The sequence below is a fragment of the Colobus angolensis genome, unplaced genomic scaffold (genome assembly GCF_000951035.1).
Source record: "Colobus angolensis palliatus isolate OR3802 unplaced genomic scaffold, Cang.pa_1.0 Scaffold381, whole genome shotgun sequence".
NCBI classification, from domain to species: domain Eukaryota; kingdom Metazoa; phylum Chordata; class Mammalia; order Primates; family Cercopithecidae; genus Colobus; species Colobus angolensis.
Genome location: NW_012117166.1, coordinates 1,548,480 through 1,573,665, shown reverse-complemented (window position 1 = coordinate 1,573,665; position 25,186 = coordinate 1,548,480). Strand labels below are relative to the sequence as shown.

The 25,186-nt window shown below is 43.2% G+C and overlaps 1 protein-coding gene across 3 annotated transcripts in view; it reads right to left on the bottom strand.

Moving 5' to 3' along the window:
• Positions 1-25,186, bottom strand: part of PPFIBP2 (PTPRF interacting protein, binding protein 2 (liprin beta 2)) — a 144,184-nt gene that overhangs the window by 53,598 nt on the left and 65,400 nt on the right. For 2 of the 3 annotated variants that reach the window (XM_011954355.1, XM_011954354.1), the window contains exons 4-5: positions 10,100-10,192; positions 5,815-5,928 (exon numbers count right to left, since the gene is read on the bottom strand). In XM_011954355.1, coding sequence (XP_011809745.1) covers positions 5,815-5,928; positions 10,100-10,192 — 207 coding nt within the window. Of the gene's footprint in view, positions 1-5,814; positions 5,929-6,114; positions 6,303-10,099; positions 10,193-25,186 lie in introns of those variants that run through there. The other variant, XM_011954356.1, reaches the window with a different exon arrangement.

The window sequence follows — 25,186 nt, the reverse complement described above, 5'->3', positions numbered from 1 at the left end:
GTGAGCTAAGGATAAGGGGCAAAGGATTCACAGGCAGCATTCTGCTCTGCTCTCAATTGTTTGAAGGTTGCCTGTGCAAATGAGGAGGGAGGTGGTCTGGGGGAGGGTGGTTTGTTTTACTCACTGTGATGGACCATGAAACTGGGTAATAAATGTTTAGAAAAAAATCAATGGACAAAACTGCCACTAACCTTTTCAGAAGGACAAATACTTCTTCTTTCTAAGAGATGAAAGAAAGTTTGTATCTCGGAGCAACTCACCATTTCCTTTTTCCAAAACTCAGGTTCTGACTAAAGCTGAAAAAAAGAATTTGCCTTTCAACCTATTCTCTCCTTAAAGGGCCACATCTTGAAGCAATTACCTCTATCTTTAAGTGTGGAATATAACCCAGGGAGTTACTGACCAACGACAGAGGACTGCAGCCAGACTGGCAACCTGAAACCAGAATGAAAGAGCGGGCCATGGAAAGGCATGAAAGGAAAAATAAGTCTCTTTGCCCTTTGAAGTAAAAGGCCCAGGTCTTGCAGGGAAGTCTCTTTCATGAGTAACACTGTGCAGAGAAGAGGTGCTTGTAGTCAACTCGAGTTTGAGTCCAGACTCAGTCCTCACTACCTCAATCATCTCTCTGAACCTCACTCTTATCTGTAAAATGGAGTTAAAGTATCTACTTTGCCCTGTAGTCTGGATACCCAACATCACATCAGATAAGCATGAAGAAACTCATTAGCTCATAAATCCCCAGAGGGAATTTTGGGGAATATTTGAAAAATCCCTGTTTTCTTCATTTCTGAATCAGTGTCTTACCCACCTCAGAGAGATTTGTGTTCCCACCGGAACATGTATACAGCTCTGTTTAATATTCTCTTTGAGAGAGAAATACCTGCTTAGAGGCGCTCCTGGGAAATTTACCAGGCAGCTACTAGGCCTATGTCTTAGGCCCACGACCTCCTGCTCAGTGTCTTGACTCACAATGCCCATCTGTGTGATAGCTCGTGCTTAAGAACACTGGAATAACTTTACTATAACTCTGAGAAGTAAGAGGTGGGTGATACAGAGTCCATATTGTCGTCCTCAATCTCTACTAGTAAGAAAACAGGGGCACTGACTTTCCCAGATCAACAGCAAATAGCGAATCTACAGAAACTCATATCCATGAACTCTTAATCCCCTATATTTGTCACTCCCCAACCTCACCTAAAAGTCAAAAAAATGAAGTTGCCTAAATCCTGAAGCTCTGGCTCAGTAGGGAGGATGGAAATAGAGGCTGGTGTTGTCCAAGATTTCCCAAAAGCAGGATTATGTCCTCACAAGGTTTGCATCCTTACTTCCTCCCCACGGTGCTCCCTTTCCCGGTGTTGTTTTGACACTGAACATTGTTTCTGTTTATATGGATTATATCTGTAAATGGCCAGTCTCTGGAAAATGCTCCATTTGGCCACCAGCTCCATGTAAAACCTCTTATCCACTGAGTAGCATCAGCTTCTTCCCAGAGATCCTCTTCCTCTAGAGAAGGGTGCAGAACCTACTAGACCCCAGTGAGCTCACAGTGGCTACTTTAGAAAATGCCACCACGGGCATCAAGTATATCACAGACCAGGGAAACCCTCCCCATGATACAGAGATTTTTGTTGCCAGCATAGTTTGAGCCAGTCACGAGAACATCGCTGGTCCGTGCCTGAAACCCTAGGGTACAATTCTGGGCCCTGGCCTCTGATAGCCTCAGTGTGCAGCTGAGCAATGCCTTGATCTGCTTAAGGACCAAAGAGGCAGGGCCCAGTGCTGTGAGTTCTACTTTTCAGGCTCAGACAATACCAGACCAGTGAAAACTGACACGGATTGTCCCTCCCTTAAAGATCCTTTTGAGAAATGTCTCTTCATTTTTTTTTTTTTTTTTGAGTTTCATTCTTGTTGCCCAGGCTAGAGTGCAATGGCGTGATCTTGGCTCACTGCAACCTCCGTCTCCCGGGTTCAAGTGATTCTCCTGCCTCAGCCTCCCAAGTAGCTGGGAATTTATAGGCGTGTACCACCACACCTGGCTAATTTTGTATTTTTAGTAGAGACAGGGTTTCACCATGTTGGTCAGGCTGGTCTCGAACTCCTGACCTCAAGTTATCCGCCCACCTTGGCCTCCCAAAGTGCTGGGATTACAGGTGTGAGCCACAGCACCTGGCCAAGAAATGTCTCTTCTTAATGGGGAAAGTTTCCTGGGCAATCCAGACATGCTCAGTGAGTCTAAGACCACATCTGACTAGGTGCTTCCACAGGCAGCTACAAGGTATGTCTATATGTCTATGTTGACAGCTATGAGATGCTTGTAGCTGTCTGCTTGCAGCAGTCCTGAGAGATACTTGTAGCTATCATATTCCCTTCCCATCCCATATCCTGCCATGGGCTGCAAAATAGAAACATTATTTTGCCCTGAAAAGTGTTCATAATCTAGGTGGGCTCATGTGGACCTGCCCCTTTGCTGGCTCTGGTTGGTTCTGGTTTGCCTGTCTAACCCCAAGAGAGGTCTTTTTGCTCTTTCTGGAGGCTAGGTGAGTTCATGTGTAGACAAAAATAGATACGAGTTGGGAGGTCACCCTTGAGCAGGGACAGGCTGAGGATGTTGTGGCTGGGGATACAATGAGTACATTCTTCATGAACTGGGTAGGGAACTGACTCCTCACCTCTTGTGCTCCTGGAGGGAGGTTGACATTGGTCAAGAGAACACTATGGCGAGAGAGAGCTCAACTGGGGTTCTTGCAGCCCCTCTAAGCACAAAGTTTGGGCTATGCTCATTGATTTGGCTTTCCCCAAGTCCCCCTAGAGTTATTCCAGACTGTGGAAGGGGCCAAGTCTAGAGCAGAGGTTGCAGATTAGAGGCCTGCAGGCCAGGCTTGACCTATAGGCATGTACTGTATGATTCACACAGCATTTAAAAAAAACTTAAATTAGCTGCTAATATTTTAAAAGCAGACGTCTTTAACTCTTTAAATCTGGATTTTGAGTCTTGTGAAAAATGAGAATATCTAGCATTACTGGGCCTAAATGGGCAGTCAACTGGAGTAGAACAGCAGCTGCTGCCTTCAGACAGGATGTCTTCAGCCTGCAGGGTTATCAGGAGCAGCAAACCCAGAGGAAACACCTTATCTATAGGCAGTCAGAAGGGCGCATGCGGAGACAGTGAAAGGATTTCCTTTAGAGCCTTTGAGCAGCAGGCTCGCCTTGGCTCTGGGCAGGAATGGTTTCTGAGGCTGGCAGAAAGAGGCAATTGTTTGTCTCCATTCTCTGCCTCTAGGCCATGAGTCATTCTTGCTCCTACCACCAGAAGCCAAGGGCCCTGCAGCTCAGGATATCTCAGTCAAATCAGGCAAGTGTTTGCCTGTCCCTAGCTCAGAGAATGCATACATAGTCCAGCCAGAGACATTGCATCAGCACTGTGGTGCAAGAATCAAGTGTCTTCACAAACAGCATCAAACAGACGTCAGGAAAGCAACAGCATGTATGGCCGAACATTCAACTTTGGATTTAGATCTGGGAACTCAAAAGATCTCAAGCTCTGGTGCCACCCAGCCCAGCGAACACATGAGTGGGAGATGAGGCTCAGATGTGTCCTATGGCTTGAACTCAGTTTGTTAAGAAAGGAGCACTGCACACTGCTATCATTTTACCCTTGACAATCTGAGAGAACACAATGAAAGCTTATGAGCAGAAAAATAACTTGGTCAAGCTCAGGAATCTTTGAAACTCAGAAGTGGCTACCATACTCCAAAATATGCCAGGTTAAGACATCTACTTGTATGGCGCATGGTACCACATGCCCAATACCAAACCCATAGCACACAAGAAAGAGGATTTAGAATAAACAGAATAAAAAAGGTAACTGAGCTTATGACTTTTTAAAAAGTCTAAAATGGCATCCATGGGATGATGCTTACAGGAACTAGACCTAGCCTCTCCCCAAGTGGTACAGGGCATCACGATCAGACTCCGTATCACAGAGACTTTGACAATGGAGCAGAAACACTGCCATGGAGAGCTATGCAGAGGAGACTCAGCAGCACGGGCAGTCAGATAACTCAGGCACTACAATGCAGCTATTCTCTGACCTCTGATTATGTGGTTACTATCCCAGCATAACCTTCCTGAAACATCAACCTTCTGACATGTTCCTTTCCATATTCAAATGTTCTTGATCTATTTCTGGATTGTTTACACCATTCCATCATCTTCCTCCCTTATCCTTCTCACCTCAAAACCACACCTTGTGCAGACTTGAAAACACAATCTAGTAGGTTGTTTTCTGCACTCTTTCTGAAAATACTTTCATCATTTGAGATTTTTTTCCACCAGGCTATTTTCTTTCCTGGGTCTTCAAAAGAAAGATTCAATTAAAAAAAAAAAAAAAGCCTCAATTCCTCTTGCTAGTCAGATTTTTAGGGAATATTATGAACAAGAGATATGGCACACAACCTAAGTAGAAAATCAAATGGAGCCAAGAATGTGGTAATTTATTAATTAGCAATGAAAAGATAACAAACAAAAGTTCCTGAGCCATTGGAACTGGTTTTTATGAAGACATATATATAAAAACACTGACTTACATTTATATAAAGTTATTCAAAGGCACTCAAACTAGCAAACACCAGAATTAAGATGTTTATCATGTGACCAAAGGTAAAATGCAAAGCCTGTGTTCACCAGTATGCTGTCAAGAAACAATCTGAGTCTTATGCTGATCATGACAATTAAAAAAAAAATGCTAGTGCTTTTGGGGGAAAGATTGTTAGTAGTCCTCTAATTGAATCCACTCATTTTAAGGACGAAACTTTTGTTCTTTAAGTAATTGTGAGCACCTTTCATGTGCCAAGTACTCTGCCAGGAGTTATAAGGCATACACACATAAACTTCAGTCATTGTTTAATTTTCAAGATAACTTAAAATGTAAGAATGATTTAAGGAAAATTTAAAATTAGATATATTAATACAGTTCATTTAAAAACCTAATTAGCGTCTCAACAAATTCTGAAAAGAGTTTTGATACAATAAAAATTCAACACCCCTTCCTAAAAAATTGTAGCTCATTATTTACAATACAGAAAAAGTATTTAAGAATTGAAAAATAATTAAGTCAATTCTGATACTTTTACTAAGAAAATCTATTATAAGTGATAGTAAAGATGACAATACAGCAAAAATTTAAAATGGGAAAAATTATATGATATTACGCATACAAAATCAGAGGACTAAATTGCATATCTCTTGGGACTACAGATTTGGAAAGTACATGTATACACATAAGGACAGAAAGAAAACAAGGAGAAGACATTATTTGAATGGTAGGGAACAGTTTAATATTTTTTCCATTTTGATATCTATTAAATTATATTAAAATGTTATTTATGTAGTAATTTTTATTTAAAAAACTATATAGAGTAGGAAGAGGTGGAGCGGGATGGGAAAGGGGCATAGAATCAGCTGAGAATTGACTTTCTAAAACTCCAGATGGCACCCACAGGATGAGGGTGAGGCCCCCAGCTGAGGGCTCCCTCACTGCACCAGGTCTGGGGAAAGTGCTATCTGGGAATCTGTCTAACCAGCTCAGCAGGTTATTCATCTCAGGGCAGCCCTTCCTTTCCCTACCCCCTCTGCCACCCTCAACGTTCAGGTTGGTTTCACTTGCTGTATAAACACTATACACTGAGCAGCCAATCCCGCCTCCAGGCAGGATGGGAAAGACAACAGCGAGAGCTGTAGCCTGGGCACACAAAGGGGCTTCAGCACATGAGCTGCTTCAGAGAACCCAAGGGCCTTCAGTGCACCCGCCCTTACCTGTTGAAGCATCTCTTCAGCAGCATTGAGTTTCACCTGGTGTCCTTCCAGACACACTTCCAGGTCTCGAATCTTCTCTCCCTGGGCTTCTACTTGGTCTGTGAGGACACTCACCTGTTCCAGGAAATAAAGCAATGGTGGAGGACCAGGGACTTGACATGGTGCAGGAAAGCCTCCCCACCGCCGGGGAGCCGTGAAACCTCACCACTGACTCTTAGACACAGGGAACAGTTTTGCTTTTTGCTGAGTGGCGGGTGGAGGAAGTGCCCTGAATGAAGGCAGCTCCAGTTAGATTCTTACCTTACCAGGGAATCTCGGCCACTGCTCTGATGACATGGGTCACGTTTACTGCTCTTGACAGACTCAAGAGTAAAACACCCAACAGCCACAGAAGCTGCCTCTGGGCTGGACTCCTGCTCCTTATTCCTTTTCCAGAACAGCCCCAACCTCAAGGCACATCTCAGCTGGCTTCTCAGGACTTCTGCAACCTCATGTGGAAGAGCGTTCCAAACTTCATGGAAACTAACCAATGACCTTACCTCTCTCATAAGGGTGTGAGGACTGCTCACCTATCAGGCGAGTGTTTTGTTGCAATTAAGGAATGTGGGCTGTAAAGGGCATGTATTAGCGCTGACAAAACTTGGCTCCAGAAAGGTTTTTGTGCTTCACAGGCCAAAACATGACTCTAAGTCATAAATATAGAGGAGCCACATTATACATACGGTGGCAGGTACAAAGTCATCTTTCTGAAGAACGCTGAGAATCTCTATTGAAAATATTAATTAGTAAAAACTCATTTACAGGAAGTCATTCAAATTATGCCCTAACTATATATTAACAATGGTTTTCATAGCCTTCTCTATTAGCAAACTGCCCCAGGATCCTTTTTCTTTATTAAGAGATGGCTCAAAGCAAGAAGAAAGAGAATGAGCGTCCTCCCCAAAGTGAAGAAATTAACAGTTGATAAACTGAGATCCTTTAGACCTTTTTGATTAGAGTCATTGCCATTTACATATAGATTATCTGGAATTATTTCCCAGTCTGTAATGGAATAATAGATGGAGCATGAGTTGATGTAATTCATTTATGAGTGTTTAAATAAACTTTCTGAATTATAAAGCGCCTGTTTAAAAAGGAACTAATCTAAATTAATATGCCTACTTTAAGATCTCCATTTTTATTTTCCCAAACGATGAATGAATTATTGAAACATATTCCTGGAGTCGACACATGGTTAACATTCCACTTTTAACCAAAAAATCTGTTAAAAAAAAAAAAAAAAGGCTCTATCAACTTGGTCCACCTTACACGCAAACCTTTGTGGGTGGGTGTTTATTTATTAATCCCTGTGGCCCAACACTCTCAGCCATCCTGAACTAACTCCACTTTCAAAAGGGCAGGACTCTCGGGGTGGGCTTTGTTCGCTGGAATCTAGAGTTTCTGTTTGTGAAGGATGTTTTCTGGTTAATCTTATTATGAGGGTTAAACATTTCTACGGTCTATACCATGCCTTGAGGCCATGTGTTGGTGATACTCAAGGAATTATAGGATCTCTAGCATTCTGTAGCTAATTGTTCAGCTCCAGGGGCCTTCTGAATCTCAAGGCTGATTCTAAGTATTACGAATGAAGGGATGTAGGAAATCCAGACAAAATACATAAAGGTCCTAAAATGTGACCTTCGTTCACTAAAAACAACCATTTTTGAGACCCTAATAGATGCTAGGCATAATTTTAGGTACTGGAGGATACACAAGTTAAAAAAAAAAAAAAGGATGAAAATCCTTTTCTTAAGGAGTTACATTATAATGAAGATATAAGAGATTTTGGTTTTGTTTTTAACTAATCCTAGAAACAAAGTATTTTGTTATGTGTGATTTGCCTTTTCCTACGAGTAGAACCAGGAAAACTTTCTGGGCCAAGAACTCTAAATTAATTCAGTCTGGCTAAGCTGCTGTGTGCATTAAGCAAGAGGCTCTACCCTGCTGAGAATCTGCCTAACCAGCTCCACCGGGCCACTACAGAACAGGAGTGATCACATAACAGATACTCCTGGAGTCTGCCCATAAGCTCCCAGTAGAGTAGAAACCACTAGGGTCAACTTCTGACTTTACTGGCAAGCAGCTTCCCAATTGTGTTAGGATTATTTAAATGGGGATTATTCAAGAATTCGGAATTTTAGAAAACTATGAATGTGAAAGGCAGCATTATTACACAGGACTTTAAAAAATTAAATTGTAATCCTCTCTAAATAGGAATGTGCTATTTCAATCATGAAGGGTCCTGGTTCAAAAGTTTGCAATGTCATCCTGTTTGCTGCAAAATCTTACATTGGATACTCTTTCATTAATCATGTCATTGGGATAAGAGTTTCAAATTACATATCCCTCAAACATCTGTGCTACAATGTGCTATTCAATCTGGCCCCTGCTACCTCTCTAAAACACAGCTTGCACCATACTTTTGGGCACAGACTCCAGGCACAATGGCCCCTTGCTATTCTTCCCACACCCCAAGCACACTCTTGCCCCATTGTGTGGGCTGGACTGACCACCTGCTCTGCCTGGAATGCACTTCTCCAGGTATCTGCATGGCTCCCTGCCCGGCTTCCTCCTGTAAAGGAGATCTTCCTTTTACTACACAATCCTCATCCTGCTTTACTTTTTTCCAGAGTTCTTACCAGTGCCTGAAATAGTTTATGTATTGGCTTATTGTCAATTCACACTCTCCTTTTTGTTTTCTTTTCTTTTCTTTTTTTTTTTTTTTTGAGATGGAGGCTCGCTCTGTTGCCCAGGCTGGAGTGCAGTGATGCGATGTCGGCTCACTGCAACCTCCACCTCCTGGATTAAATCAATTCTCCTACCTCAGCCTCCTGAGTAGCTGGGATTACAGGCACCCGCCACCATGCCTGGCTTATTTTTGTATTTTTAGTAAAGACAGGGTTTCATGCTGGTCAGGCTGGTCTCCAACTCCTAACCTCAGGTGATTCACCCGCCTCAGCCTCCCAAAGTGCTGGGATTACAGGCATGAGCTACTGCACCTGGCCCACTCTCTGTCTTTCAAATGGAAGATCCACAAGAACGGGAACTTAGTTTGCTTCCTTCACTGCTGCATCCTAGCATCTAAAGCCAGCATCTCACAAGTTGTAGATACTCAATTATTTTATAATGAAGAAATTAATGAAGTGAAGAAAAACACAAAACTTCAAAGTAAAACTGTATATTTTATTTGAGCTTAGTTATTTAGAATAGAGGCAAGAGAAAAAAAAAATACACTGGAAAAAAGGCCAAAATGTTAACCTGCTTCTTCAAATTTTTAGAATTTTAAAAGTTTCTAAAATCATTCATTACCCTTATGTTCATAAAATACAATGAAAGAATAAAATATATAAGGTAAAAAGAGATAAAACAAACACATTGCCACCTCATAACCCTAGTGCTCCAAGCTAAAGCCCATAGCCTGGGGTGGGGGCCAGGCCCCCCTCAACCCCTCCCTTCATTCTATCACCAGTCTAACTCATCACCCTTTAAGCTTTTAAGGAGCTGGGATTAGGATACGAGCCTTTATATTTTCCAAATAACCAATTAATATCTGATGCATACCAGACCTTGAGTAAATGCTTGCTAAATCAATTTACATTTTCAAGAGTTAACACAGCAAAGTGCTAGACCTGCTTCTTCAACAGCCTTCTTATGAGAATACCTAACTCTATGTCCTACCAAGGCACACAAACTTTCAAAAGCAAAAAAAGCTCCCTTGACTATCCTTCTCCATAAAAGGTTTTGGAGTTCCTCTCTTTCAAGCAAGACAGCGATCAAAGGCTTAGCCCATTACCAGCTCCAGGGGATTTGGCATCAAAGTGATCAGTCTAGATCCAGCATTCACCCTTAGGCCCATATCACCCACAGCTCTGTTTCATTAGTGGCATGAGGATATATCTCCCCTCCCACACAAGACTCAGGGACTTCTGGGGGACAGGCCCCATTTTGTTCATTCTTAGCACCTGGAAATCAGCCTGGTCATGGGGCTTCCAGTGTAGACAGGCAGGTGGTTGGTAGTGCATGATAAATGAATGAATGAATCCACAGCCCCCTAAAGCCAAGTCTAGAGTTAAATGTCCCCTCAGTTACTTAATGCTTTATTTCAGGAAAAGTCTTTTCTAAAAACATATGCTTTGGAAGGAGAAAAATTCCAACAGAGAAAATCTCTTGTGCTTCCCTTCCACGCAGGGGAAACTACACAGTAGGAGGTAACAGGATGAGCTGATTCTCACCAAACAGTACTCACCTGCAATATGAGGGACTCCTTATCCCCTTCTAGACGTGCCAAGCGTTCCTGGTAGGTTTCATTACTAGCAGCACTGTGGTGGTTTACCTGGGACTAAAGAGGACAGAAAAAAAAGAATACACTTAAAAGGTTGGAAAAACATCTTACCAACTTCTAAATTAAATAGGGGATGCATGTAATTTGTGAGGATAGTTTCACTGATTATATGTACAAAACCACTCATCAAAACAGGAAACCACAAGATTTCAAAACTACCATGAGGAGAACCAGATCACATGCCACTGAAAGGTGTGCCCTGGAAGTTGGCACAACCACCCCCTGGATGACCTCACTCCTGGCCAGGAGGGCCTCTGTGAAACTCTAGGCCCAGCAGTGCTTGACTTGACCAGCTGGGTCTGGGTTAGCCAGAGGCACAGCGTCCAGAGGCATGTCGACAATGAGGGTCTGCTCTTTGAGGAGACTGGAGAGCTGGCACCATTCACCAGGGACTACAGGGGAACAGCTTCTGGTATCTCCTAACTCTCATACCAGGGTCCCCTGAAGCCAAGGCACACCTTGCTGCATGGAGGCCCATCCTGAATATCACAGTGAGCACGAAGGATGGAGGATGTCAACTACAAGGCCCTTCACTCACACATCCCTTCCCACCCCAATCCCACCCTCCAGTAAGAGCTTTGGTAGCCAGGCTAGCAGGTCACATTTCTGCAGTGCTAGAGCTGAGAGAAGCAAGCTAGACAAACATCTTGAGAAGAACCTAAATAACAGCCAGAGGGATGCCAGAGCAAAAGCACAGGAAATGACAGGTAGCCAGAAACTACAAAAAACAGAGGAAAGGGAGAGGATGTGAAATGTCAGAGGAGAAGCAGAATCTTACAAACGCCCTGAGCAGAGAAAGGAGGTGTCACTTTCTTGGGTGTGTCTGACCTGGTTGTGGGCAGAGAGGAGAGAAGGAGCTAATGTCACCAAGCTGGCCCCAACACCTCCTTCCGCATGCGAATGGAAGACTGAAACCAGACTGGTCTGCAATAGGCCACCTAGAGGGTTGGCAGTCTGAAAAAGTAGATCTGATTGCTAAATGCGTAACTGAGTATCATACAATCTGAGCTGGTCCAGTGAAATCAGTGCTTCAGTATTCACGAGGCAGGTGTCTACTAGCCTAGAGGAAAGTCTTAATTGTGCAGAGGCAGATGTGAGAGACCCAGAGTTGGGCCACCTTGTCCTAGGCCATTTCCCCACATTTCAACTTTTAGCATGGGCTCTCCCACCACCATGAGAAAAGGCACCTCCTTCCTCCTCTCATCCCACCCCTTCCTAATGCACTGCATAGGTGAGGGAGGCAACAGAGTCATGCCCAGTCCTAGAACAGAAATGTGGACCAAGCATACTGCATTCAAACCCTGGAGTCTCACTACTAGTGAAAGATGCATTGCTTGTTTGTTGAAGGTGCAGCCAGAGGACAGACCCAGGGGCCACTCCCCAGGCCAGCTGTGCCAGGCAGCACCTGCTGCCACACCTCTGTCTTCTGCTCCAGCCCCTCTGGAGCCTATGTCTTGTTCATTGTTATGGAAGCTCTTAAGAACATTAACAATCACAAATGACTTCTTTGTTAATGGCAGTTTATTGTTGCTAAATTAATATTCCAGTTCTCACATGATCAAATTCTCTGACTAGAATCCAAGAATATATTATAATCTATATTTTCTCAGAACCTGAGAAGGAAAGATAGGAGAATAATTCTTAATAGCAGGTCAACTTCTTTGTCAAAGAATTCATATGATGGTGATTTCCAGTGGACAGAGAATTAAAAAGGACCCAGGTGTCCAAGTGAAGCTCTGCATGTAGCACCCCAGTGCCAAGTCCACATGGACACGGAGCCACCTAGCTCTGGCAGCTGCCCATTCTCTGGCAGGAAATGAAGGCGAGAAGACCAAAGGGAAGACTCCTTCCACAGACTCCAGAAGTCACTGTACCAACTATGCCTTATTCAAATGGTGTGCAGTATATTCTTCATTATAATAAAAGGTCTACTCATACAATCACCCAGAGAGGTTAACTATTTTTATTAGTTGAGAAAGAGTAAGAAAGTTGAAATCAGAAATTCAGTTAATAAAATGTATGACCCAGATTCTATAACACATGCTAGAAGGGGGATCAAAAATCTAGCAGACAATGGAAAAAGAGAAGCACAATCAAGTTAACAGATGTGCAGATCAGTGTGGTAAAATCAAATCAATTGCCTAGGAGAAGCATAATTATTCTGGAGCAAGGGAGAAACTTCATGTTTTCATACAGAGATTTTGTGTAATAGGATCAGCAATACCCATGATGACACCCTTAGAGTAAACAGAGCCCAGTAGAACTCATTGGTTTTGCGTGATGTTCTCAGAACAGTTCAGAGGCTAGTGGACAATATGGGCCAAAGGTGAAAGCAATTCTATGGAGACTAATATAATACGGTTCAGGCACAGTGCTGTAAATACACAACAAGCACCTTGTGCTCAGCATGTGCCAGGCACTATTCAGAGCACTTTGCCATAATGTTTGAGTTTCCTACAAAATGTTTCTATTAATTAAAATATATTTGAAAATCTAGAAGCACTGTTAGAGGACCTAGAACAGTGGTTCCTGGTATTTGTCCCTCCTATAACAGATTCAAGGAGCCAACTCCTTTCCTAGCAGTCATACTGGTCCATACAGCAGTGGTGTGCATGGCAGACAGGTCCCTCCCCCACCCCTAATCACTGTTCTAGAGGAACAGTGCATCTTCCTCTTCTACAGGTCCTCAGAACTGGTCTCCAGCAAGCTTTTTAAAGGTATTAAACAGCAGTGAAAGATAATGTTCCAGACAGAAACGCAAAGTATCACTATCCTTTGCTTTTGATGAAGTCAGAGCTATGTGTTTTCATGATCTATATAGGACTGGGATGTTAAAAAAAAACTGCATTCTTCAGAAGGGCATAGGCCAGGATCAAATGCCACCCACACCTGGAGAAAAACTTGGCAAGCATCTGAGAACAGGGCCAAGAAGAGGATTGTCTTGCTGAATGCTAATACTCATCAGCCAAAGGTAAGGATTTGCCTTTGGGTGAATCTGTATATTCTGTATTCTTATAATGCAGCAACAGGTTCAATCACGTTCTAGTATCATTCCTGCATTATAAAATGACTACATCATCAGGGCATAAGCTTTGTGGTTATCAAAATGTGATTCCAATTTATTGAGAAATATATTTTAAAGGACTGAGTTAGGACACACCTCTGTTTTGCTCTACTTTAAAGAGAGCTTTCTTGGTCAACAAGTATACCTGCTTCTTTAATAGTGGAACAGCAAACAGAAGGCTTGGATGGATAGTGGGTCCCTGCATGATTCCAGGTTTGAGGCATCCCTGAAAAGTCTTGTCCATGTTCCTGATTAGGTAAATCAGTGATAGGGCAGTTGCCCAGCTCTCCATGAATGAAGTCAGGTGGCAAGAACCATGCCCACATTCCACAGAGAAGAAAGTCCAATCAAATTCTGAAGGATGCCACATGCTAATTTTCTGGGATTTTTTTTTTTTTTTTTTGGTTGTTCTTTTTGAGATGGAGTCTCATTCTGTCAGCAGGCTGGAGTGCAGTTGCGCAATCTAGGCTCACTGCAACCTCTGCCTCCTGGGTTCAAGGGATCCTCCTGCCTCAGCCTCCTGAGGAGCTGGGACTACAGGTGCACGCCACCACGCCCAGCTAATTTTTTGTATTTTTAGTAGACATGGGGTTTCACCATGTTGGCCAGGATGGTCTCGATCTCTTGCCCTCGCGATCTCCCTACTTCGGCCTCCCAAAGTGCTGGGATTACAGGCATGAGCCACTGCACCTGGCCTACATGCTAATTTTCTATTATTTCCCACTGTGATATGGCAAGTGACTATAAAGGAGAGTATCATCCACCCCCTGTTCTACTTGTTAAGGATGTTCAACCCACAGATGAATAGAAGAAAGAGCTAATTTTTACTCAATCAATGACATTAGCCACTAGGCTAGACCTGCCAATGGTAAGCTCTGTTACATATATTTGATCAAACTTCCTCCCCCTCTATTTTGATGGCTATTGCTACAAATGTGACAGGGAAAAGTCAATCTTCTCATTCAAATTTTCCACTGTCAGAACTGTTTCTGATACTGTAATTCAGTTTAGTTACCTAAAAATATTGTGAGAACCATGTGATCTGTGTGCCCTATGGAGAATTGTTAACTACAGATATTTCCATATCCTCTTCAATTTTGACTAGAGAATGCCACAGTGAAACATACTACCTCTCCTATATCATGGAACTGAATCAAGACAAGGGCTTCTTGAATGCATATCGTTAAGAACTCAGCACCTTTAGTCAAGATTATTGAAGCCAAACCACCTTTCTGTCTATCAAGCTTTGCTCTCAAGAGGCTGAAAAAAGTCTCGGACACAAGGAATTCATCCTTTAAAACTCAGATCTTGTGAAGGCAAATATAAAACACAGCACGGAGTTGTCATATCAAAGTCTTCCCTAGGCCTTGAGAGTAATATTCCAGAGTGTTTCAGAAACAGTGACAACACACCTCCTTGATTCTTACAGGTTATCCTAGGGTCTGTTTCTATAAGACCCAAACTGTTACCACTGCTGGGGCTGGGCAAGCCTAATGTGCAGCTTGAGCAATTAACAGCCTAAGGTGTGGGTATTTTCTAAGCCATCTCTAACTGAGAGGGGCCTCAGGAAGATGTATCAGCTGTGCAGGATATTCTATGGTTGGGATTCTGGAGTTGATCATGATAGTCAATCAGCCTTAGCAGGGAGAGGATAGAAAGAGAACTGTGAGTAGCAAGGAGGGAGAGGACTGGCTGACCAGCAAGATTCCAGCAGGGATAGTCTCCACATAAGGGGCAGTTTGGACCGTACGATGACACTAGCCTAACCTAAACCAGGTCCTGTCCCTGCCTCTCCCATCCCTCCCCTTGGTCAGTAAGAAATTTACTCTTGATAAGTTCCTCAGGCACAGAGAGCTGGATGCTGGCAGACTCAAGAAATCAAGATTTCTGCACCTTGGAGAACATTGCATTTTAGGGATGAGATTTTCAGGGGATGTGTAGGGTCCAAAAAATAAACTTCATCATGAATTGTGGTGAACCCTAGATCAGCCGAATTTTGCCCTTGTTCTCTTGCTAAGAAAAAGGAACAGAGAAGATTTGTATCAGTCTTGGCAGAGAATTCTTCAGCACCCTGCTTTAATGGAATCTATTGTTTGTGTAGAGTAGGCTAAGATCATCACTTTTACTGTAACTATGTGGCACAAATGAGGGCTGCCATCTTCTTAGTAAGATCCTCATCTCCCTGCCACTTGATCCAAGCTTGACTTGTTGAAATCCTTCCTCTGAATTTTTAAACTTGGGAACATAGCATGGTAGTGGTGGTGCCATAGTTCTGAGGTTGTCAGTGGCCATGTCCTGCTCCATGGGGAAAAAGCTGGCTTGCAGCAAGAGACAGCTATGAACCCAATGTGCACAGAAAAGCAAACAAAAGCCAAGAAAAAGACTGGAGGCATTCTCATCCCTGGTGCATGCTGTCTAAAAGCAGAGATATATTCCAGCCCTTCCTGTTGGTTCCCTCTTGGCCTGGTTCAAACTGAGTTTCTGTTATTTGCAACCAAAGTTCTGGTTAATGCATTTGTCTCAAAAGGTGATCAACTGACTAAAATTTACTCCTTTGGAAACAGACCTGTAGGAAAGAATTCCTGCTATTTGGATATAGTTCTGAATTGCAAAGGAATTCTGCCACTATTGCTTGATTTGCTTAAACTGGCAATTTTTAAGATAGGACTGTCGGTCCTAAGCCAACTATAGTTCAAACCAGGATTATCGTCAGGGGCTAATTGAGATCTACTTTGTGGCATAGGGAGTGTCTGTGTGGGATGTACTAGGATAAAAAGGAAACCCAGTCTCCTTTGTGTGTGGAATAGATGACTTTCTATCCACCACCTGTTTGCTTCCATTCTTATTTCCCATGTAGAACAAAAAGGTTAAGACAGGGAATGAATACAAGATGCAACAGGCCCATGGGCATCAACCGGGGTTGGTGGAGGTGGGGAACAGGATGTGGGATATGAAAAAGTAAGTTCAAACAAAACAAGAAATAAACAGGAGTTGAAGTCTAAAAGATATAATCAGAAAATGAATCAGAAAATGAATAAATGAAGGGTAAATAACAGAAATATATCTAACAACTGTTTAAGAAGTTATGTCGAGAGAATTACATGTCAGACACAGCTATACAAATGCCAGGTCTGGGCACTGGGAGGCTGAGAGCTCTGGGTTCCCTGTTCCCCTGATTTGGCCCAGCTGAACTTCAAGTCAGGGGATCCCTGGGGACTTTCTTGTGTTGCTTCCATATTCATTTACAGAATTTCTGTTGCATCCTCCTCCCCAAGGGACCACCTTCTCTGCAGAAAGAGGACAAACCAAGAATAATTAGGAGGGTGGGGATGTACCTAACCATGTGTAATCTCAGGTAGGTCACCTCATCTCAGGCTTTCCATCCTTTCAAAAGAAAAAATTATGCTTCATGGAGCAACAGAGAGGGTCAAGTTAGGTCAGTATACCTGAAAACGTGTGGCACTAAAACTACAGAATGCTCTTCATAGTAGGGTGCTCCAAAAATTCCTGTGTGATATAAACAGTTTTTGAATACTCATAGGAATAGGGAAATGATTTATAAATTATAATTTAACAAATGAATTTAGCTAACTTATAAATGAATTTAGCTTTGTTTCATCTAAAAGACCAATGTTCAGTTAGAAGCATCAGTTAGAAGGCATCATTTAATGCCTTGTACAAAAAGTTTTAATTAATTCACTCTTTTTGTGTAAGAGAACAATGGGGGCAATATTTCTGATCAGGATGCCTAAGAAATATCTATAAAGATCTGTACAAACAACCCAAGGAAACAATAACCAAAATACTTCCAGGCTTGAAATGAAAAACAAAACAAAACAAAACAAAAAGCCTCTGTGATAGTGACAACACAGAACCCATCATTAGCTAATAGCCCTGGGATCATGCCTTTGGGCCACAATGCCAAAGATGAGTTCACTTCTCCACTATCCCTGAAAAAGTGCTCACATCTTGGAGTCATATATTCATGGCCACATTTTTTTCTTTTGTACAAGTGTTTTACTGTGTACTGTAAGTATTATGTGCTACATACATGTTTATAATGAGTATATTGGGAATTTCTGTAGCTAATAATAACCAATCATAAACACCTGGGTTTTTATTTCTGTTCCAATCTAGAGGTTAGTTCAAATGCGGGTTAAACATGAACTTTTCAGCCAAGTTAACCCCCAGCAGCCTCCTCAAAGACATCACCCTCTGACTGCAGTGGCTGTTCATATCCATGACAATGCTCTCTCCTGGCCTAGCCCTTCCACTGTAGCTTGGCCACGGGACAGCCATATTAGTCTCTCCATGGAGCTCTAGACAGGGTCTGAGTGCTTGATGCCATGGCTGGGGTCCTGCAGATTTGTGGGCAGCATGACTGCTTTATGGCCTGGCTGGCATTTGCAAGGAGAACACACCCTTCACATGTGCTCTGGTACACCTCAGGGATGCTGGGTGAGGGCATTTCTGTAGCACTCCCCAACTGGCATGACCCAGGAGACTTCCTTCTGGCACTGTACTTCACTGAACTAGGGGAAGGAGTTGGTTCCAGAGTAGTCAAATGAGGCAAAGGGAAGATCACAACAGGGCTGTCATTGGTATACAAGTAAGGAGTGTGGGAAAACCTAAGACAGTCAGTTCCCCAGTGTGACAGCTCTAGCCATCATGTTGGTTTCTGAAGCCAACAGTTGCTTCTCAGAGCTCTTACCTTGGGATCTTCAAAATGCATCTGCCTTCTTTTTTTTTTTGATATCAATAGCTGTCATCTTGGCCAGGTAAAGAATTACATTTCCTTCAGTGCTTCTAATAAGCTATAAATTCCAGTGCCTTCAGGATCTTGGCCACAGTACATACACTGTCCCAACTGGTCAGAGCATGTTAAATTATATGATGGCTCTTTGCCTGTAAATACGCTGAGATTTTGAACACAGCATGTTGGGTAAGCCTGTAAATATGCTGAGATTTTGAACACAGCACATTGGGTAAGCCTTGTCCTGGATAAGCCTTAAAATGATTCTGCCTTATTTAGCCATTTAGATGACATGTATTTTTAGCTGAATAAGAAAACAAAAGAAAATGTGTAGTGTTTCCATGCTGCCTGATCAAAAGGATCTTATCAAAATCCAGAAAACCAGTTACAAGTGAACCATAGCTGCCAGGCAAAGGGCACCAGGGGAGATATCCAAGTTACTAAGGCTATATCTTAAGCTCAGAAGCACCACTCACATGCAACCCCTTTTAGAAACTTAGAAGACATAAACCTTAAGAGTAAGGGGATCAAAATAAATAAATAAACAAAAATGATTGGATCACAAAAGCTACAGTCAATTCCTGCTACAGGACTCTGATTACCCAACACCAAGGGATCCCAGTAGTATGAGTGTAGGCAGGTGCTTATAAAAAAGAAAAACTTCCCTTAGATTTTTTTATTAAGGAGTTCTAGGGCTTTCTGGCACTTATTATAAACCTGAATATTCCCAGGACCAGTTCTACTTTTTCTAGGTGAAGAATGGTCAAGCCAATCTACCATCTTTGGCACAGTGTTAAAGAAATTCCTTCCAAATGCAATGTGAATAGAGTGCAATCAGATCCTTTGCTACCAGGAGACCAACAAGATAAAGTCTATCCTGACCTTGACCCTTATGCCCTCCTCCCCTCAATTATATATAAGGTGAGGTTAAGTATTGCTGATGGGGTTATCATCCAATGATGTAAATGTCTTCTTTTAAGGAAAAACAAAGCAGAGTTCATAAACAGCAAATAAATAGCTTCTTGGTTGACCAATGTTCACGTCATCACACTCCATGCATGTATTTATTCAGTGACTTGAATAATCTTGAGCACCCACTAGGTATCACTTTCTGTACTAAACAATGATTTAGTTCCTGCCCTTAAAAAACTCTGTAGTATTACAGGGAATAAGGACAGAAGTTAAAAAGAAATCAACCTTTGCAGCAGGATGTAATAAGTACTATCAAAAAGAGTTGTATGCACATGAATGTCAGGGACATAGAGGAGAGACAAAAATATTTCACCTTCAAAAGAGAGAAGAGGCTTTAAAGTGGAGGCACCATTTGAATGACTGAGTCTGAAGGCTATAAAGGAATTCCCCTAGGAGAATGTGAGAACAGCAGCTTTGGAAATAGCCTTCCCAATACAGACATGCTACCCATGAAGCTATGATAATCACTACCCTTCAGGCATTCTGGTCTTCTGGAACTAACACAGCAAACACAGGACCCCTTGAAGATGAACTGGCCATCAGTTCTCCAACCAAGGGGCTGGCACGAAGCTCCTAACTGATCTTCCTGGGGAGCTGGATTTGTAGAGAAACACATTTGATTTACCAAGATTTTCTTTCCCCAAAATTATAACCTTGGCTGAGCTTGTTCACTGCTAAATTCTCTTTATCTGGTGGCTGGACACATAAAAAGCTTGTATCACTGGGCTGCAGAAACAGCATTTGTATGTGTGCTGGTATCCTGTAATGAGAGGATGTGAAAGCCAGGAGGAGAGTAAAAAGAAAACACTCTTTGAAGACTGTCCTCGCTTTGCCAACTCCAATAGATGCACTGAGTCATTATTACTGGAAACAGCTTCAGAGACAGTGCAGCAGGACTGGGTGCTAGAGTTGGGGTGGAGTGGGCGCTGTGACTCTCTTAGCTCCCCTGGAGGCTTTGGAGCCTGGTGTCTCTTCAACTGTCTAGACCTCCCATATGAGCAACCAACAATCATATAGACATGAAAGATCCAAAGTTGGAGAACACAGAATTAGGCAAGGGCCAAAATGAGGAGCTGCTCCTTGGGTCACAAGAATACCATTAATCCTATAAGATTTCCAGATGGAAGTGAATACAAAGGAAAGTGTATGGGGAAGATTGCTTGGGAACTAGAGGCAGCAAGAATAACATTACAGAAGGAATTTAAAAGCTGACTATAGGAACAAAGCTAGTGCTCACTGGCTTCAGGAGTGACCAGGAGGGAGTAGAGATGAACAAGCAGGCTAACAACTCACCAAGAATCTTAATGGTGAGAGGAAGGTAAGTTATAAGGCAGCATGAAGAGGCAAGCACAGGGTCAAAGACAGTTTTGATTTGTTTTTTCCCTGAGAATTGAGAAGCATTTTCCACCAAGGGCAAGGGACAAATAGGCAGCGAGGAGCCGAGAGAAGAAACAATCAGAGGAAGAAGAGGAGCTGGAAGAGGACTAGGTCAAGGACAAGATACTGGGATAGCCTTGGCTGAGAGAAGGGACTCTTGGCCCATGAAACAGAAGGATGCTGAAACACAGTTACATTTTGCGGTGAAAGGGAGGGAGGGTGAGAGATTCATCTCAGTTTGGCTGTCTTTTTTTCTTTCTTTTTTTTTCTATGACATTGGTAGCGACATCAGTTGAAAGGGGAGTATAAGGTTGGAGACTAATGGAAAAGTGTGAAAGAGCTGCTATGGAGGATGGAACAGAGAAAAGCAGGGATGAGTCAAAGGATCCCTAAGTGCTGCTGCCAGCCCACAAAACCCAACAATGACTGAGCTGCTCTGCAGTGCCCACAAGTTATTCAGCAAATGACCCTGGTGTGATGCCACTTTGTTAAATCCCACTGGGTAAAAGAGACCTCTCTTCAAGGAGCTGGCAGGAGTAACAGGTGCTGGGTGTCAGAGATCGCAGAATTCTAGCTTCTAAATTATACCAGGAAATACGATGTATAGGCACCTTGGGTGTGTTGACTAGAAATAGGAGGTACCATAGGAAATTGAGGACAGCTAGTGCTCTTGGGTGACCATATCCACTGTTGCCTTTCCCATGGGATTGAAAAACCTCTCTTTTCAGAATCAAGGTTGGGTACATGGCTCCTGAGTAACCAGAGGTTGTCAGTTCTGATCGATGTCATCATCTCCATAACTCTAACACTTATGAAGTGCTTCCTAAGCACTTAACCTATATTGAATTGGCTGGGCACGGTGGCTCACGCCTGTAATCCTAGCACTTTGGGAGACCGAGGCGGGTGCATCATCTGAGATCAGGAGTTTGAGACCAGCCTGGCCAATATGGCAAAACCCAATCTCTACTAAAAATACAAAAATTAGGTGGGCGTGGTGCCGTATGCCTGTAATCCCAGTTACTCAGGAGGCTGAGGCAGGAGAATCGCTTGAACCCAGGAGGAGGAGGTTGCAGTGAGCCGAGATTGCACCACTGCACTCCAGCCTGGGTGACAAAGCTAGACTGTCTCAAATATATATATATGTGTGTGTGTGTATATGTGTGTGTGTGTGTGTGTGTGTGTGTGTATATACATGTGTATATTATATATATAGAATTGTGTATCCATATATTATAGTCAAGGAAATTGAATTCTAGGAAGGTTAAAAAAATTGCCCAAGTCTACACAGAGGTAAAATATGAGTCCAAGGAATCTAGATCCAGGATCCACGCTCTTAGCTAGTAGGAACAGCCTTCACAGAAGCTCCTGCCTATTTCTGTAACTTTCTCTGCAGTCCAACATGAATGCAAGACAAGTCAGTGTTTGGAGCAAGGATGCCTATGTGTCTGCCTTTGCAGCTCTTCTGGCCCAAGTGGCCAGGCTACTGGATCAACCATTTGAGCACCAGATGACACAGAATAAAGTCTCACATTAGCAGCTTAAGTTCATTCCACTTTCTACTGCAGAACCCAAGCCAACTGCATGGGGGACTTGTAGTGATTCCATTTTCTTTGTGACTTCAAGTTGGAATTTGCTTAAGCACTGAGAGTGCTGGAAGCCAGGAAGCAGTGTGAAGATGCTGACAGTCTGGGATTTCTGTTCCTGGGAAAATGAATTCTTGCTGAAAGAGCAGTGGGTGGGTCCCACAGACCCTGCTCGGAGCTATTTTTAGAGGCGTGTTCATGGTTGTGTGGGCTGGATCCACTGGCCTCAATGTAGGACAGGTGGGAGCTGTTTGTGACTGAGTCCCTCTGGATACTTGTGGCAGGAGACTACTTTATCCCTAGGCTTTGTCTGTTAGAGAATGAACTAGAGCATCAGCCCTGATTAGCCTTCATTCAGCAACCACAGCCAAGCTGGCCGGATCCAGCAGCCAATGAGGCCTCTGGTCACCTATGATGGCCCAGGTTGCAGCTGCCTCTTCTAGGTCTTCAATATGCTTGGTTTGAGACCTCAATCTGGAGTGTGGGAAGGCGCATAGAGCTGAAGCACTGAATGGCCTGAGAGGCACTACAAGGCAGAACCTGGTCCCATCTGTTCCTCTTTCAACTTCTCCCTTCCTGATAATCACCAATAGCAGTTAGTTAATAGCAAACATGCTATTGAGTATTTCCTACGTGCATGATACTGTACTAATTGTATCATTTTAGTCCTCATAAAGCCTGTATGTGGTAGGTACTATTATCTCCCTTATTTTACAGTTGAAGAAATCCAGGCTTTTGAGATAATTTACCTTGGATCACACAGCTGGTAAGCGTGGCAATGCCAGGATTCTAATCCAGGCCTCACTCCAGACTCCATGTTCTTAACTATAATGTTAATATTATACACTATCCCATCCCACAAGGACCCTGGAGCAAGGTTTCTTTTCTGAGCAAATATTTCCCCTCCAGCTCCTTGCCTCCCTGACCATAGGTATCTCCCCTTTGCCCTGAGACACTAACCACCACCTTGGACTTCTCAAAGGGAAAGCGTTCCTGCTCTGTGCACCAGGTACGTCTTCTTCCAGAATCTATGCCCTCTGTAAAGGAGAATGAAGACAACAGTGTTTCTACCTTCAAAAATGTGAGTTCAGAGAAACCAGCTCTCCACACCACCTCAGCTGAAGGAAGCACAGGAGAAAGGGTGGGTGAGCTGTGCAGATGGGAAGTGCTGCAGACCTGGGCTACAGGAGGTGGGGAGGGAGGGCCAGCAGAGGCTTCCTGGGAAAAGACAGCCTGGATGGAGTCAGATGAAGTGGAAGAGAGTTAGACAGGAGGTGGTCATCTGGGGTAAACGCTTAGAAAAGGGAAGAAATACACTTGGGAGCTCATGAGGGTAGGTATAAAAGATAAAGCTAAAAAGGTAAGTTGAGGTTGGACTGCTAATGGTCTCAAAGGCCAAGCAAGCTGAAGGGCCTGAGATTTTTCTTCCAGACTAAGGATGAGTCCAGGGGGCTCATGACCAGGGTCATAGGATGAAAGGGAATTTGTTTTTGGTTTTTTTTCAAAGAAGATTTTAAAAATCTGGCAGTAGTGTTTCGGGTAGAGAATAGGGAAAATACTCTTTCACACTGCCTATGAAATGTCCAGCGCTTTGAGTTTTGCTTTTGTAAAATGCTCTTTAAAATTCTAAAAGTAGAAGAAAAATATCTGTTTTGCTATGAGTCATCCTGGGGGGTTCTAAAGTCTCCTTGCCTAAAGTTTCCCTAAGCAAACTTCCAACTGTCCACAGGAGCCAGAACACCCTGGGTCTTGGGACAAGAAAGGCCTTCTTACACTGCATCACATGCAAAATTAGTTCCTCCACACACAGAACTTCTCCTGTAGTAGGCAGAGTTACAGTATCTGCCCCAGGGGCTGGGACAAGGCTCTGACAATCCTAGGCACATGTTGGCTGAAAGGATTTCTTGATTAAAAGCTTCATTTGGAATACAGAGAAAGAAGGACCAAGTGATGGACAGTGCATTTCTTACATATTTCCTGCCAGTATCTCCCCAGTGGGACTTTTAAAAAACTTAAGATGATGCAAACCTTTCCCAAAACATCTGGTCATCTCGGCATGCTCTCTGGTGACTGTGATGCCCTAGGGGCTGGGCACAGACAGGATTTCTGCTGGGTTCTAAAGCAATAATTTTACACATACTTGGCAGAGAAGATGAATAAAGAGAACTAGACTGGGAGATACAGAACAGGGTTCAAGACCAGGCTGAACCACTAATAGCTATGACACTAATATCATGAGGTTCTTAGCCTCTTGGGCTTTGTTAAATGAGGGGTTTGTACTAACCGATCTCTTCAAGCCCTACAGCCCTATAATTGTGTTCAGCTGCCTCACTTTTCCCACCATAGCTTACCATATACCATATCACAGCTAGAGTAATTTTCTTAAAATACAAATTGGACCCCTGCAATGTATCCCATGTCACTTCCCTGCTACAAGTCCCCCAGCACACAAACCATGTCGCCCAAAAGCCTTACGGTGGCCTTCGCTGTCCTGCGTGATCCGGCGTCTGCCCACCTCTGCCTGCCATCACTGTGCTCAGCCACAACGGGCTCTCTCTCAATCTGGACACTTGGCAGACTCTGTCTTGCTTGAGGACCTTTGTATACATCATCCCCTTTGCCTGGAATGTTCTTCACCCCATTCTTCACCTGACTCATTCTTACTGCTCTTTCAGTTTTCAGCAAAGTATAATTTTCTCACACTCCCTGACCACTCCCCCCCATCCCCCACTCCTTCTCCATCAAAACAGCAGTCCCTTGTCTTCTGTTCTTCCTCCAGGCACACTTATTGTTTGTAATCTGAGGTTTATTTCCTGGGACTGTTTCACCTACATCTCCAGCATTAGGTAGAAGATCCACAAGAGACTGGTTCCATTTTGCTCACTACCGTACACCCAGTACCCAAACTCAGTAAAGATTTGCTGAATGAGTGCTGCTGCACTCACACAAAAGCCAGCCAGCCCAGTGTCTGAGAGTCGAGGTCCAGGCATGCCCCTTCTGAACTGGATGCTTCCTGGCTCTTCTGTCCTTCTGCAGTTACAATGTCAAATTTCTAACCTGTCAGCTGTTTTTGCCATTCCTGCCTCTGAAAAACATTCAGCCTAAAATCCCTTAGTGTGAAAATCAATTCATACCTATCTTAGCCACTTTAAAGGCAGCCACAAAAGAAGAAATAGCCTTAGGAGTACGATGCTACTCCAGCCCCCAACGTCCATTCATTCCTTGCTCATACCACACACTCA